At 33.4% G+C, this 14,772-nt stretch overlaps 4 protein-coding genes across 9 annotated transcripts in view; 3 read left to right on the top strand and 1 right to left on the bottom strand.

Annotated features, from left to right (window-relative positions):
* LOC100183392 (protein arginine methyltransferase NDUFAF7, mitochondrial) overlaps positions 1-623 on the bottom strand; it is a 3,731-nt gene extending 3,108 nt beyond the window's left edge. Inside the window, exon 1 of the mRNA XM_026834015.1 lies at positions 566-623. The gene's annotated coding sequence lies outside the window, so the exon portion shown is untranslated. The remainder of the gene's footprint in view (positions 1-565) is intronic.
* A 91-nt stretch (positions 624-714) lies between these two features.
* LOC100187336 lies at positions 715-3,319 on the top strand. 3 transcript variants are annotated; one of them, XM_026834011.1, is made up of 4 exons: positions 715-1,860; positions 1,918-2,075; positions 2,438-2,509; positions 2,755-3,319. In XM_026834011.1, the coding sequence occupies exons 1-4, from the start codon at positions 975-977 to the stop codon at positions 3,142-3,144; spliced, it is 1,506 nt and encodes a 501-aa protein (XP_026689812.1). In that variant the 5' UTR covers positions 715-974; the 3' UTR covers positions 3,145-3,319. The 3 variants fall into 3 exon arrangements, with proteins under 3 accessions (XP_026689812.1, XP_009858349.1, XP_018667310.1); XM_009860047.3 differs by having other exon boundaries at positions 715-2,075; XM_018811765.2 differs by having other exon boundaries at positions 715-2,075; positions 2,441-2,509.
* A 362-nt stretch (positions 3,320-3,681) lies between these two features.
* LOC100181043 lies at positions 3,682-7,496 on the top strand. Its single transcript, XM_002123018.5, has 5 exons — positions 3,682-3,888; positions 4,185-4,296; positions 4,740-4,900; positions 5,292-5,408; positions 5,584-7,496. Exons 1-5 carry the CDS (start codon positions 3,826-3,828, stop codon positions 7,132-7,134), a joined length of 2,004 nt encoding a protein of 667 aa, XP_002123054.1. The 5' UTR covers positions 3,682-3,825; the 3' UTR covers positions 7,135-7,496.
* A 575-nt stretch (positions 7,497-8,071) lies between these two features.
* LOC100178577 (RILP-like protein 1) lies at positions 8,072-14,632 on the top strand. 4 transcript variants are annotated; one of them, XM_026834012.1, is made up of 11 exons: positions 8,072-8,304; positions 8,524-8,644; positions 8,954-9,117; positions 9,409-9,525; positions 10,736-10,882; positions 11,205-11,398; positions 11,728-11,791; positions 12,111-12,271; positions 12,629-12,649; positions 13,197-13,298; positions 13,582-14,632. In XM_026834012.1, the coding sequence occupies exons 1-11, from the start codon at positions 8,239-8,241 to the stop codon at positions 13,781-13,783; spliced, it is 1,359 nt and encodes a 452-aa protein (XP_026689813.1). In that variant the 5' UTR covers positions 8,072-8,238; the 3' UTR covers positions 13,784-14,632. The 4 variants fall into 4 exon arrangements, with proteins under 4 accessions (XP_026689813.1, XP_009858350.1, XP_026689814.1 ...); XM_009860048.3 differs by having other exon boundaries at positions 11,241-11,398; XM_026834013.1 differs by lacking the exon at positions 12,629-12,649.
* The last annotated feature ends 140 nt before the right edge of the window (positions 14,633-14,772 follow it).

Genomic DNA, 14,772 nt, shown 5'->3' on the forward strand with positions numbered 1-14,772 from the left:
CTCTCCAAATATTTGGTAAGTTCTGGTGACGTCACAAAATCACCATCATTTCCAAGCATATCTCTATTCATGTAATACCCCTGTAAATACAATTCCACATATCAATCCTGATTGTTATGCCCGTTAGGCCTAGAGTGAAAAAATAAAGTAACTAATTTATCTTAGAAGTGGAATATAAAAATTGCCAATAACAAATATTCTATTTCATATACCTTGTACCGCTTATGAGTTACCATATATGTAATTACTATTTTTTGGGGAAGAATTTATGAAAACACCAGTATTGTAATTGCAATAAGTGTATACAATTACTAAAAATAAATTACACATGCTTTCACAAAGTTTAAGGATTCAGATAGACTATAAACGAATCTAAACTCACGGATTGTGGGTTAGTCAAAGTTTCCTTCATAAACTCGGCTACCGAAATCGGACCAGTTGCTTTTATTTTACTGTGGAAGTATTCCAGAACAGGGTTTGCATCTTGTCTTTTTGGAGTATGGGACAAAAAGCGTCTTCCATCGTTTAGAATTCTTCTACATTTAAACAAACTCCGCGGCAACATCTTTGTTCAAAAGTTTGGTTTTCCGTTTTTTCTTAGTAGGTGAATACCCTGTACAACTACTCTGCATGCTCCCTGTGTTTCGCTGGGGAGTTACGAGTGTAGCAGTTATAAGTCGAATTGGTTAACTGTGTAGAGTTTCGGAGAAAATACGATTCCTTATAAAAAATTGTGTTTAAAAAGTGATAATCTACGCTACGCTGGAAGTTTGCCGTTTTACCACAGTCCTGTAACAGTGTAACACCTGCAGTATCAAAGCATATGGTATCTAAACACGGTTTGATCTATTATTATCTCGGTGCTTGTGAAGAATTTTACTTATAAAGATATTTTTTAAGTACAGGTTTTACATTTTTTCTAGTTCTTATTTACTTTAGCTATATATATTCAGTTTTGTTTTAGTGCCCCAAACATGCAATCTAACACAACAAGCATGCCATTAAACACCCTGAACAAACAACCCATTACTCCAATAATGAAATCAAAAACTCAAAGCATGCAATCAAACACCCCATTCAACACCACAGGCTTGCCATTCAGTATTCAAAGCATGTCACCAAACTATCTAAAAAATCATCTTGGTGTCCCAAATATGCAACCGTATACTCCAAGCATGCAATCCACAGAATCCAACACCCAAAGCTTGCCATTTATCTCAAACTTTCAGACCAACATTACAGGCATGTCATCAAATACCCAAAGCATGCCATTCGGACGTCCAAACATACAGTCAAATACCCCAGCAAGAATGCTATATACTGAAAACAGCACCTTAAACATGCAGTCCAGCACCAATCGACGAGCACGACGTGAAAACTTTACAAGGGCCGAAGAAGATACATTGTATCGGATCATAAATTGCCCTTATCGTCAATTCAAGGATGTGCTTGCAATAAAGCGTAATGATAGCATCACTGCTGCCTTAAAACTAAACAATTGGCAGCTAATTACCAAACTGTTTAATTATGCAACAACAGGCAAAGCACGCAGTGTGGAAAACCTGAAACGTAAATGGCGAAATATGGCAGCACGGAAGATGAAAAATTATGATGAGGGATCAGAATGTAACACAACTGCTCAATCAATGTGTGAACAAGTATTACCACAAACTGCCTCTTCTGTTACATCAACCTTTGTACCTGTTTCAGTGCCTGTGTCCACTGTTCATCTTGAAGAATCTCTGGGACCTCCTAAGCTTATTGATGAAGATGATTTACATCCATTAAAGATACATGAAGTACCAGATGTGAATAATTTTGAATCTGTAAAAGAGAAGAGTCAACTAAAAAAAGAAAAAGGTTTTAAAGAAGTTTGTGTTTCAGAAGCAATTTTAACAAGTGTAAATGGTTTATTAGAATCTACAGAAAAAGCTGATGACACCACAGATTCACAACAAGAGCAAAGTTTGACATCTTTAGAATCTGTGCAAGAAGAGAAAGCAACTTCTGCTCAAAATTCAGCAGTTGAATCAAACCAGGAAGAAATTGAAATTTCAGAATCTACAAGTGTACAGGTTGCCAATCTTTTAACTGAATTAATGTAACTTTTTTATCCTCGTGTAGCGGAGCAATGACAGTCGAGATAGCGCGGGTGTTCTGTTTTATACACCTTGCGCCCATCTGTAATTTTGTGGATGACTATTTTTTGCATTTTTTAAAATATTTTCTATGTATGACTAACAATTTAGCCACCCCATCACTATAAGTAACCATTGTGTTGAAGCAATTGGCAATATGTGTCTGGCCGAAGGCACACACGCTATCAATGTCAGCATCGGGGTTCGAACCCATAACCTTTGGGCTAGAGACAGATCAACTAACCACTGTATCATGGTATACCATTTCTGTACATAGGTAAATTGTTGTCTTATTGCAGCAGCAGTGGAGTGAATATGAATCAGAGGAAGGTTTGCACACAAATATCTGGAAGATGGAAGATTATGACAAGGTATAAAGTTAAAATATCAGCAGTTTTACCTAAGCTACGTGTACAGTCCTGTGCCTTAGTGTAGTGTACATTTGTTGTTTCTTGAAAGGGAAAATATTTACCATTTAAAGCCAGTCGCCTTCTCACTTAACAAAACTCCATAATATAGGTCACTCTGGCATAGGGTTCACACACTTGCTTGAATAGTGTATTTTATATTTATGGTTTAGTTTGCTTTTAAAGTCACTTTGACTAAGTATTTACAGGCCTATAATAGAAAGCAGGAAGAACTTTTAATGGCAAAAAGAGAAAAAGAAATTGCAACCCTTGAGTTAGAGCGACAGAAATATGAAGCAGAGATTAAGACACTGAAGATGAAATGTGAGGCAATAGATGTAATGCATGAGATTGACCTGCAGAAACATGAGCATGAAATTGCACTTTTAAGATTGAGGAAAAAAGCTGATGGAGAAATGTATGCAAGGCAACAGCAAACATATCAAGACAGGCAGAAATCATTGGAAAACATTAGGACAAGGGCAGAAGAAAGAGATATGCAGACAAGAAAAATAGAGGTAGGGCAATATCAGTCACAGTTTCGGAGAATTGAACAGAATGGACTTTACAATATTAGGATTGTAGGTGACCAGCATTAATCTGAAGACTTGGTGGTCCCCCTTAAAACAAAAGAATATACTAAAATATTATCCAACAATAGTGATATTTATATTGCATTTGTTTTTTTTTATTGTGTTCGTTCTTTGAATTCTTTGTGTTTTTGTTATGCTGTGATTGTTTAGCGTTATCAAGATGGAAATTTCTTTGTACAAATCAGTGTGATTCTTTTGGTAAGATAAAAGCCAAACGAGCGTTTTAGTAAGTGAACAGTATACCAGAATCAAGTCTAATATTACCTCAGCAAAAACGTTTGGTGACTGGATGTGTGTAGCATGACAAGCTTAATCAAAAATATGGTTGAGCAGGAGAAGATTTTATAAATTTAACTATATAATTACCGAAAATGTCTTATAATAGGTTGCAACCGCAGTATTTATACACGGAATCTGCCATTCCGGTAGCAACTATTTCAATATTGTTAAGTGGTCCACTTAAAAATGTATAATAATTTTAATCAAGATCTTAGCACAAGAGGGAAGCAAAGAGTTCAGTATATAAACCAAAGTTAAAAAAAATATTTTCAGAAGTTTAGGTTGTCGAAATTGTAGAAAAGTATACACAAAACAAATTACATGTTATGTAGTTATTCCGCTTTGATTGCGGTCTTGGTTTTTAATATATGCTACAACAAAAGTACGGATTAAGACTTATTTAAAAAAATGGCTGACGATCCTACTATGGGAGAAGAATGCACGGTCGAAACGAATGTGGATACGTTAAAGGTATAACTGTGATAAAACAATCTTACTTTGACTTGTATTGATGCATTCGTTGTTTATTGCATTTATGAAATATTTAAATAAATTTGTGTTTTAGTGTGCTGAGGGCGATTTTAGTTGTGTTTATACAATAGTAGTTACAGTATACTAGTATACTGCAAAATGTTCTTCATAAAGACTTCTGATGTTAATTATGTGTCTAAAAATTGTAATTGCTTTTAGTTTCTTATGTTTTGATAGTAAGAGGCACTTGCAATCTTCAAACCAAAGATCCATAACCACTACCTTTGTTAATTCAGAACACAGAAGATGTATTTTCAATCCCAGTGTCTTCACTTACCTGTGAAAATGTGGAGAGTATGGCCATGTCAGTATGGAAAGATCTAGAAGTTCTCCAGCCATCAGTAGAAGGTATATTATTATGGGAGCAGAGTGGGAAAACTATATATGTTGGGTACTGTGCAGAATATGGCAACGACACAACAGTATTATGATGAAATTTCTCAAATTTGGCAATGTTATGATAACATATGGGATAAAATATCTTGCCTAATGACAACCATAGGTGTGTGTTGGTACTTTTTCTATAGTAGGTACAGTGTACTGGGATTTGTGGAGAATTCTTATCTTTACGCGAGAGTCCTAGACCTCTGGTTAGAGGACCTAGAATTTAAAGTCAGATTTGGCCATCACCCAAATAGCCAGAGCGCTAATGTAGTTTAAATTCTAAATTTTCTTTTTTCATGTGCAACTAGTGTGTGTCTATTGTGTTTAAACTGGCATGTACTGGGTTCAAGGCTCAAACCATGAGGAAATTTTTTTTTTCATACCAACAAAGCTTATTTACATTCCAGGTACACTTCAAGGGATGGCATCTAAACTTGTAAAAATGTTTGAAATACTGGACTCCCTTGTAAAAAATCAACAGTCCAGCACTTCAAACACAACATTTCAAAATCCTTCGGTTAAAAAACTTCAACTTGAAATGAAGTTGAGTGAAGAGAAGCATGAAGAGGTAGATAATAGATATAACAAATTTTGGTTGCTCTAATAAGCTTTTTACTTATAATCTGTAAACTTTAAATAAGAGTGACAGAATAATTATGGTTCAATTATAACTTTACTTTATGGGTTAGGCACTTCCCTCTTAAATCTGAAATTGCACTTAAAATATTATATACATAATTATATTCATATATCCTAATCAATATCTTGAAAATATTACTAGAAAGTCAAAAAAAATGTTGGGTATTTTACTAATTAAATTACAATTGCCGATCCCTGTAGCTAAATGCAAATATACTGTACTAGATTTTTTGGTATAGTTTAAAAGATTTAAATGGCTGCCCCTCTTAAGTTGTGACCTTATAGCATTTTCTCAGTGAAATAATTACAGACTTGTTTAGGAACTGGATGCAATCAAAGCTGCTTGGAAGGAAGATATAAATGACTGGAAAGAATCATTGGAGCTTGTACAGGAGGATAACCAAAGGTTGGCATTAATGCTTTCCGAAAAATTGGAGGTAATTTGTCCTTGTATAGTGTATGTGATGCAATTATCAAATATAACAGTATCTATGTTGCTGCTTTAAAAGTGCTTAGTTGTCACAAAAAAAAAAAAAACTTGAAAAAAACATATAACAACTACAAGTGTTAGGTCATAAATATTATTTTAAATTCCTAAATATTTTTTTCCAGGTATGCATAGATACTTCATCTCCACATAGGGATAATGAAACTGATGACTTGGTTCAACCAACTACAGAACGAAATGAGTTGAATGAATTTCCTGTACCTTTTCAACCTACCATGTTTGACCAGAATTTTCAAGCAACTGAAACTGAGGATGAAAAAAGTTCAAACCTTTCCCCACTTCATTCAATGGAAGACACCTCAGAGTTCAATGGGTTAGATCCATTTTTATATTACCCGGATAATGGTTACACTTTTGAGGAGTATTTTGCTGAGCCTACTTTTAACAAAAAGGAACGAAAAATGGAACGAGTGAATCATAAATTAAAGTTTGTTGCAGTTCCTGGAAAAACCATTTACCACAAGGAAAAGCTGCATGACAACCAGGGATATTCCTATAAGGTTAAAAAGGTTTCTGCCAAAGGAACAGTAAAGTGGAAATGTACTTCCAAAGTGACTAAGTGTAAAGCTAGTGTGAAGGAAAAAAGAGGAATGTACAAGTTAGGCCACTGTGAACATAATCATAAAGCTGTACCAAAGAATAAACAAGCAGTAATTGCACAAATCAAGGAAAATCAAGTTAAAAAGGCTAAACGAAGAAAACGTATCAGAAAATTGGAGAAGATGCAAAAAACTTTGGATCCAGAAGTTTTTTCACATCTTGGACTTTCAGAACCTGAAGTTAGTGATTATACATTAGAACCTGTGGATTTAAAACCAATAAAGCATAAACTTCTGAAGCAAAGAAGGAACAGAAGGATAGACACAACAGTTACAAGAATCAGCATGCCGCATAGTTATCCATTGCAAACTTCAAAAATGGAAAACGAAAATGCGATAAACTCTTTAAACTCCGCACAGGTTCGTGGAGCCAAGTCAGTTAGGCTTACTCCAGAGGAATTCTTAAAATCAAGGCGGGAATATTGGTCACAACATGGAACTGACCTCCCTGAAGAAAGTGAGGTTGATGAAATACAATATACGGTCATCGAAGGTGGCTCTAGTAGGGGCAGTGATAAACTTTTTGACAGTCTCGGACACTCTTACAATGGTGGGGCTATTTATTCTACAAGGGGTTCAGCCACAAGACATTGGAGGTGCTCAGTGAGGAACAAAAAGACTTATTGTCACGCTAGTGTTACTGAGAGGTCCGGTGTATTTATGAGAGGCAACCGACCTCATAACCATAAACCCCGGCCCGGTCACGATATTTTGTCAGTGATAATGTTCACTTCAAAGCAGGCTGGCTGTGAGCATTTAAACATCCCAGCATCTTCAATAGCTCGCGATATAGTGGGGACTTATTTACCTGAAGATCACGGTTTCCAAGTTAAAATGGAACGTATCGAACGCAGGATAAACAAATACCGGCAAAATTTGCGTCGGCCAACTAAATCTAAAGTTAAAACTGAAATGAAAATGGAGCCAGAAATGACTTTTGAAACATTAATTAATAACAACAGGGGTATTACAGTTGAAACTATAATTCATAACGATTCAGAACTTTGTGCAGATGATGTTTTAACTGAACCTGGAATTAATATAGAAATACATTAATTAGAAGATGCAGTTTTTAACATTATATTTAAAAAATACATTTTCGGAGAAGATTAATTAATGCAACCCAGTGTTTCTGAACCACTGGATTGCAACCAAAGGCAGAGGGTCAATCACTTTGTTTGGTCACTCACTAATATTTTACAAAATTGTTTGATGGATTTTAAAAGTTAACAAACAGCATATATTTAACTCAAACACTTTCACTGTTTTTTTATGAGTTAATAAGAAATCCTGGCTTAAAAACTGCCTCATATGTAAATAAAGTCTATTTTATTATACAAGAAAATTCCTTTTGTTTGTTCCATGTAATTGGCAACCACATTTGGTTGCTCGAATTAATAAATTTATGATCAGTTTCACTTGGTTTACATGTCATCTGTTTGAAATACATATTTCTTCATCAGTTTGTAGCACAGAATAAAAGTATGTTAAATTTTACTTTTCGAATTTACTTTTTTGAAGTTTAATACCTTTAGCATAAAAACGTTATTGATGTTCGTTTTATAACAAATTGCATATGGGTGACTATGTGTAGTGCAATTTGGTGTTTGTATAGTAAAACACGACGTAAAGTAGGAGAAAGTCATAAAAACCTACGATTCTCGTGACCAAGGATTGATTTGTGACGTAATGTTTATCATTATGTTCTTTATTTCGGGAGTTTCCCTTTAACCAAAGCTTGTGATTTAAAACAAGTTGCGAAAATTTAAATATTTTAATTTTTCGCGGCCGAATGTACAACTGCGCAGTAGCTATATTCGTTTAAAAATGACCTTTGAACTATAAAATAGGTATAAATTTATTTTATAAATAAATAAAACTTTTAAAATATTAATATTTTAGTAATATATCTTTGTTACGTTTTATGCGGGACCATATTTTAACCAGACAACTTTAGTGATTATAACGGTTGTGTTGTTTACAGTTGTATAATGCTTTGCTTCGTAAGTTCAAGTGTTGAAACATTTATTAATGCTTTACAATTCTCGTATAAACACTAAAGTCATCTAAAATTGTAAGGTTATGTTACAGTATATTTATTATATGTGTAGTTGTTGTAGTCAGTATAATATTTAATGTGTTTTAGTTGTAAGTTACGTTATGTCTAAAGAAGAAGCACAAACCGAAAGTTCAGATGACGATTCGTCAACGTTTTCTGAAGAATTCGTGAGTGCTTATATACCTATTGATAGAAGCCTTGATAATTAGGCTCGTTGGGTGTGTTTTCCATAGTTAATAAATGGTTGGTTATTAGTGTGTTCCTAGTTATTTGGTTATTAGGAGAATGAAGGTATAATAAAAATAGTATTCAAAACTAAAAAAATGATATTCACGCCATGCTTATAACTATGCTTGTCATTTATTGATGTTTTTTATTTGTATTAGGTAAATGAACAAAATCCTCAAGTGTTTGAAAAAGCAGCAGAACTTCTAAATGTTGTGGATGTTTATAACATTGCTTCAAGTGTGGGACAGGAGTTTGAACGACTTACTGATGCATTTGGAGGTATTGTATCATCTATAATTGTAATAAATTCAAACCACACTGTTTTAAAATGTTTCTTAGGGTCTAATGAAGTTCTCATGGCAATTGTTAGTTTGTGGTTTTAATGGTCTGAAGTTTCGATTGCCATATGGCAACACATCTTCAGGGGTATGTCGTTAAGTGTCTTGTCCAAGAACATGTACGCCTACAATGTATTTTTTACATTTAATGTCTACTAGTACTAATACAATATAAAAAAATATTATGGATAGCAATAACTTAAGTACCATTTGTTCAGCATTGGAGTTTTTATGTTGAACTATTCCCCAGGTGCTGTGTTTGTTGGCGTGATGCCAAAGATCATAAGAATTCTAGAGTTGCTTGAAACATTTGCGGCACAGAATGTTGGTGGTGGCGATAAAATGACGGAACTTGCTGCAACTGTGCAGAAGTTGCAACTGGACAGTCGGTTAAAGGACCAAAAGCAGCAAGAAGTAAGTTGCCTGGTAAATGTGGTTAATTTTAATAACAGTGGTACTTCTAGCCTTTTATAAGCTGAAACACAAATATATATAGCATATGTGAGAAATGTCAATCAATTGGCCATGTTTCTTAAAGTGTTGCTTTCAGTTTACACAAATGGGTTTGTAAGCTTTTTTTAAACCAACATACAGATTAATACTGGGTTAAATAAATAATGTGGCAATGAAAACAACATTTATAAAAAAGGCCTTTTACCCTTTTTTATTTTTAATAAAAAAAACTCATACAAACTTGGTAATTAGGAGATAGAGATAGTAGAAGCAGCTTGGAAAGATGAGACACGAGGTCTCATGGAAACAGTTGCAACGCTTGAAGAGGATAACCGAAAGTTGACCTTACTACTTACTGAAAAGATGGAGGTAGAAACTTTGTATAAAACTCTTTAACCCTTTGGGGACGAGATATATTTTAACAAATTTTCCATTTTTGACCGACTGTCACATATTGCTCCCTAGCGACACAGGTGTTTGTGCTGGCGAAAAATGACCAATTAGACTTTTGTTCTTTGGAAAAATTGCTACAAGATTGTATTTTGATTTTTTTGATGACGTCATCAAATTTTGAATGATATCATCAGAAATCTTGTATTTACGTGTAATCAGGGTTTTTAGGTAAAAATTACATAAGGAATCTATTGCAAAGTTGATTCCTGGTTTGTTTACTACCCAACTAAAATGATTGTTTGATTTGGTGATGTCAAAGGGATCAATTACGTCACTTATAACCTGATGACGTCATTTTTTGAAAGTTCATTTTCGCTAAAATCTTAACAAAACTTGCCAAAAACGTTTTATTATGAATTTAAAGGTAGAAACAACGTGTAGAAGCAAAATGAAATTAGATAATACACACAAAATCATATTTTATGTAAAATTTGTTTCATAATACCGAAAAAACTTGTAGAAACAGCTGACATAGCTATTTTTACGCAAAACCACATTTTTTACCGGTAACTTAGACGGGGAAGCCCCAGAGCAACATAGAGATCAGATAAAATCGCTTTTATTGGACAGAATGACGTTAAAACCTTGATTTTGGACAGAATATGAACCATCTTTTTAAAAAAGGCTTTAGGGTTTTCAAATCAAGTTTGGTAAAAACTTTTAAATGCTATGATGCCTTTTTCAAACGTTATATTGGTAGATAATTCCTTCCTCTTTCAAATAAAACCAACTGTAAGAACTTTTACCAACTATAAAAAAAATGATGAACATTTTTGTGAACACCTGTTTCAAAATGCATATTTGCATTACTCGTCCCTAAGGAGTTAATGCCTTTTTTACCAGTTTATAACTGAAAACTCATATATTTATATATAGTACAGTAGGCAGTAACATGTTGGGTTAATAGGCAAACTTTGGCCTAAATCTCAAGTCCAATTACGTATCATGCTGTAGAATGTAGGACCTCACCCACATAAAATATAATAAATGGTCGTAGAAAGAATTAAGGTTACTGTACTATTTATAAAATGAATCAAATTTGACAGCTCTCACCTCTCAGTAAAAAACTATGGTTGCTGTAGTTCACTGTGGTGTATATAACTGATGTTTGTATTTTTATCTAAAGGAGGAGAATGCAAACATGCTCAACTTCATTCCTTCAGAACAACAAGGATCTTCTGTGTCAAAGTTACAGGAACAAATACAAAAACAGCGAGATGAAATCCGTGCAAGGAATCGAATTATTGAAGAAAAGAATGCAGAATCTGAAGCAGTGAGTGCATTTTACCGGATATACAATCATGAAGCATCTGCGATTGTTTTGTAGTTTTAAAATTTTTTTTGGTATACTTTATGGTTTAAAGGAGAAATTTTTCAAATCTTTATATCCTGACAACTTTGGATTCCCACACACTTAGTGAAGACTGTTTTGGTACAACATCTGCTAAGTGTCTTGTTAAATGACACATTTGAATATTGTGTCAAACTGTCAAGCATTGAACTTGGTATCCTATGCTTACTATGCAGGCATCTAACCACTAAACTATGGCACCAGAAAATCTTAACAGGAACATTCTTAAAATTGTTCATTTTAGACTTGTTGTTATGAGTATAACAACATTCACCCACAGCTTCAACTCCAAGTAAACAGGATGGGGAAATTAAACGTTGAAGTTCGAAGAAAAATCACGATTCTTGAACAACAAGGAAAGAATCTGATTCAACAGAAAAGTGAATTGGAGTCAAGATTGCAAGGACAACCTGCACTTGTTACTGATATGAAGATAAGGTTTGAAATAATTTATTCTGTATTTTTGTTTGACGCATTTATTAAAGCAGCTTTTATCTGTAGCATGTTTTGAACAACTAGCATTTTAAATATATTTGATTATGAATAACCACTTTCACTTTGATATTAGTTGTGGTAACCCCTTCGTATACTGCGGTGGTAACCTGTTTGTATATTAAGTAATAGGAATTGTATTTCACCAGATTGTGTATTGCAATCTGTTGTCTGCCAACATAAGTAGATGTGTGGGTTGTTTGGTATGGTGGATTTTATTACTTGGTTATAATACAGTAGTTTACATATTAGTTTTATAACATCTTACATCTCAGTTCTTCGCCACACCCAAAACCTGTAAAAACCGAAGCAGCCTCTTGTTCTACACAGGATGACAAGGTATAAGCCTCGTTTAGTTTTAGTGGTGTCTTAAAATAACCGAGTTGTTATTCAAAACATGGTTTAAAACACTATACATACTATTTGAAGTGCTAACCTGTAGCAGCCATATTTTTCAAGATATAAACAATGTAACTGTAAATATAACCGCACTGAATTTGGGCCCCTCTATTTATTTAAGTTCTTGTTAAAAGATCTAGGATTTAAAACAAAATTTTGCCTATTATCCCAAAGCAAACTGTTTAAAATGTTTGTCCAAATAAATAAATGTGCTCCAGTTCAAGTTCATATCTCAAACCAAAGTATATTTCATTCACAGTGGCCAGGAGACCCATTGTTGGCGAACAAACTGGTGATTGACCTCAGTGATCCCAACAGACCTCGTTACACACTGCAGGAGCTGCAGGAAGTTTTAAATGATCGAAACAAACTAAAAGCTCGATGTTTTCTACTGGAGGAAGAGCTGCGTTACTTCAAGGGGTATTCAGTTTTTATTTTTAGATATTATGGCCCTTTATTACGAGTTTTTTTGTTATGTTTTAAGTCTAAAAATTGCTTTTTGTTTAAAATTTTTTGCTTAATTTCCTGCACTTAAGCAATATACACGTTAAAGATTCTTCTTTCAAAATATGTACATTTTCTGTGTTAATACTTTGCACTATAGCAATATATTTGTCTTTTTTATTTCACTTTATTTCGATTTTGAATTAAGTTTAAGTATTTTTTGTTGTTGTTATAATTTGTTAAGTTAAGTTTTGGTTGCAAAGCACGTACACTAACGCATGTTGCAATTACTTAAATTATGTTTTCTTTTCATTTTCCTCACTGCTGGCACAGAGTGGCAAAGAAACACGGATAGTAAGTTGTTATTTTGTTGTGAATTTTAGGGTTGTTTACCTATAGTACTGTGGGTTAAGATGGATCTTGTTACTACATAATGCCCTTAATTTCTTAATTATGTTCTTAGAGTTGTTTGTAAGGATACAGTTGTATAATTCTGTGAATATTCTTTTTTACCACTGTATCGAATGATAAAAGATAATGAAAAAATGTTTCATCTTACCGCAACCTACTATATATTTAGAATTAATTATTTAGTTTACATCTTGAACTAATTTGCTTGTGGATATGTAACAGTTTAAATCAAAGATAGATAATTTAATCTTGGATGAGATACTACAACTACCAAAAAAAATATAACACTAGCAAACATTTTAAACAATTGAGGTATAGAAAAATAAAACTTTGCTGTTGCATGAACAACATAACTGCATTATATTTGCTTGATTGCAAATTTTCAATATTGGTTTTCTGCAATCAGTCTATAGTGTATGTCTGTTTTTTTTATTAAAAATTCAATTATACATTTATGCTCCTCTTCAAATATTATATCTTCTTCTTTTAGTGATGATTCCTGGGAAGAGTTGGGTGATGCTGAGCTCCAACAATCCAAACAACAAAGTGAGAAAAACAATAATCTTCCCCAACAAAGTGGGATCAGAAGATTGTGAGTTTATTATTTAATTTATGGAAGTAAAGCATAACATACAAAAATCCTCAAATAGTGAACAGTAAGAGAGATATTTTTAGCCTAAATTGGCATCATCAGTGTTATTCAAATAGAATTCTACTAAGAAAAACATTTATTTCAACTTGATGCCATTTAAATAACAAAGTAATAAAATTATTTAGCAGTCAAGCTTTTTTTGACCCTTATTCAGTAGTTTTTACCCCATTTCAGTTTTTTTTTATCCAACATAGATTTGCCACTAATGCTTTTTTATTATTAGTTTCTCGTACATTACTGGTGGTGGTGGTGAGGGGTTATGGAAGCGTAACGAGGTTACCAAGGAAACATCACCCAAACGTCACCAAGTTGTGGAAGAAGACAACACAAATTTACTTGATACCGATGATTTAGATCAACTTATACCGGATCTAACTGTGCCACCTGCACAGGATATGACAGAACTTGGTGCTTCATCTTGCTAATGAAGAAAAGGAGCATCCTTTTTTAAAACAAATGGATATCTTGTCCTTTAGGTTTAAAATTTTTTCCACCAAATATTTTTTTGGACTTCATGAAAAAAATAATTTTGTCCGAGTTTTTTTTTGAATGTATTTTTTGGGTAATAAGCCTACTCTGGCCTAAATCCTAGTTGCCTCTCTGTAGGACCTGACCCTCTGTAGGACCTGACCCATATAAAACAGAAACATCTAGATTTTCAGGTTTTGACATTACGGATTTCTAAAGAGTTTTGTTTTTGTTATTATTTTAAAGCTCAAAGGCATTTTTGATCATCTTTTCAGGATCATTTTTTCACATTATGGTTCTTTGGATTTCATATCGTTATGTTTAAAAGGTGTTAATGTCATTTCATGATCTCATCTTGTTTGGAATTTATAACTTTTTATGCAATATTTGCATCTGGATTTTTGGTAAGTGTTTTGTTACCCATATATATGTTCAATATTTTCTAAGTTTCAATGAAGTCTTTCTGTTGTATTTATTTATACAAGTTCCATACTGTATGTAGAACTTTTCTTCAATTTCCAGCACTATGTTTTCATTTTCTCCTTAATCCAATGCTTACCATTACACCATAATGCCAATTTATTTTAAAACCCAGAGCACTTAGTTGACTCAAGAAAATATTACCTTTCTGCTTATTTAATTCACCCGTTTCAACCCAATGTTCTATTTGCCTAAAATCTTGTCATGCCGCATACAATTTTCATTGATTCACTGTAAAAAATATTTGCCTTTCAGTATTTTATGTTAAACCAAACTGTAAAAGTTACCATGCCACAGTTGCAATAAAACATCGCGATGTATTCTCAGAATTGATCATGACGTTAGTATACGCAGTATGACATGCAATACCAAGTATAGTAATATGATGTTAGACGCTTTATTTTCTATTGGCTGAAAGTTTCTAATAGTACAACGCAATCAATTATGCAGTGACGAAACGAGCACA

This window comes from Ciona intestinalis, chromosome 4 (genome assembly GCF_000224145.3).
Source record: "Ciona intestinalis chromosome 4, KH, whole genome shotgun sequence".
Taxonomy (NCBI): Eukaryota; Metazoa; Chordata; class Ascidiacea; order Phlebobranchia; family Cionidae; genus Ciona; species Ciona intestinalis.

Bases quoted from the DNA above. Each gene is read 5' to 3' on its own strand.
- LOC100178577 (XM_026834012.1), top strand. From the start codon at position 8,239: ATGTCTAAAGAAGAAGCACAAACCGAAAGTTCAGATGACGATTCGTCA. The intron at 8,645-8,953 runs GTATTGTATCAT...ACTATTCCCCAG, and splicing joins ACTTACTGATGCATTTGGAG to GTGCTGTGTTTGTTGGCGTG. The intron at 11,792-12,110 runs GTATAAGCCTCG...TTTCATTCACAG, and splicing joins GTTCTACACAGGATGACAAG to TGGCCAGGAGACCCATTGTT.
- LOC100187336 (XM_009860047.3), top strand. From the start codon at position 975: ATGCAATCTAACACAACAAGCATGCCATTAAACACCCTGAACAAACAA. The intron at 2,076-2,437 runs GTTGCCAATCTT...GTCTTATTGCAG, and splicing joins CAGAATCTACAAGTGTACAG to CAGCAGTGGAGTGAATATGA. The intron at 2,510-2,754 runs GTATAAAGTTAA...AAGTATTTACAG, and splicing joins AGATGGAAGATTATGACAAG to GCCTATAATAGAAAGCAGGA.
- LOC100181043 (XM_002123018.5), top strand. From the start codon at position 3,826: ATGGCTGACGATCCTACTATGGGAGAAGAATGCACGGTCGAAACGAAT. The intron at 4,297-4,739 runs GTATATTATTAT...TTTACATTCCAG, and splicing joins TCTCCAGCCATCAGTAGAAG to GTACACTTCAAGGGATGGCA. The intron at 4,901-5,291 runs GTAGATAATAGA...AGACTTGTTTAG, and splicing joins GTGAAGAGAAGCATGAAGAG to GAACTGGATGCAATCAAAGC.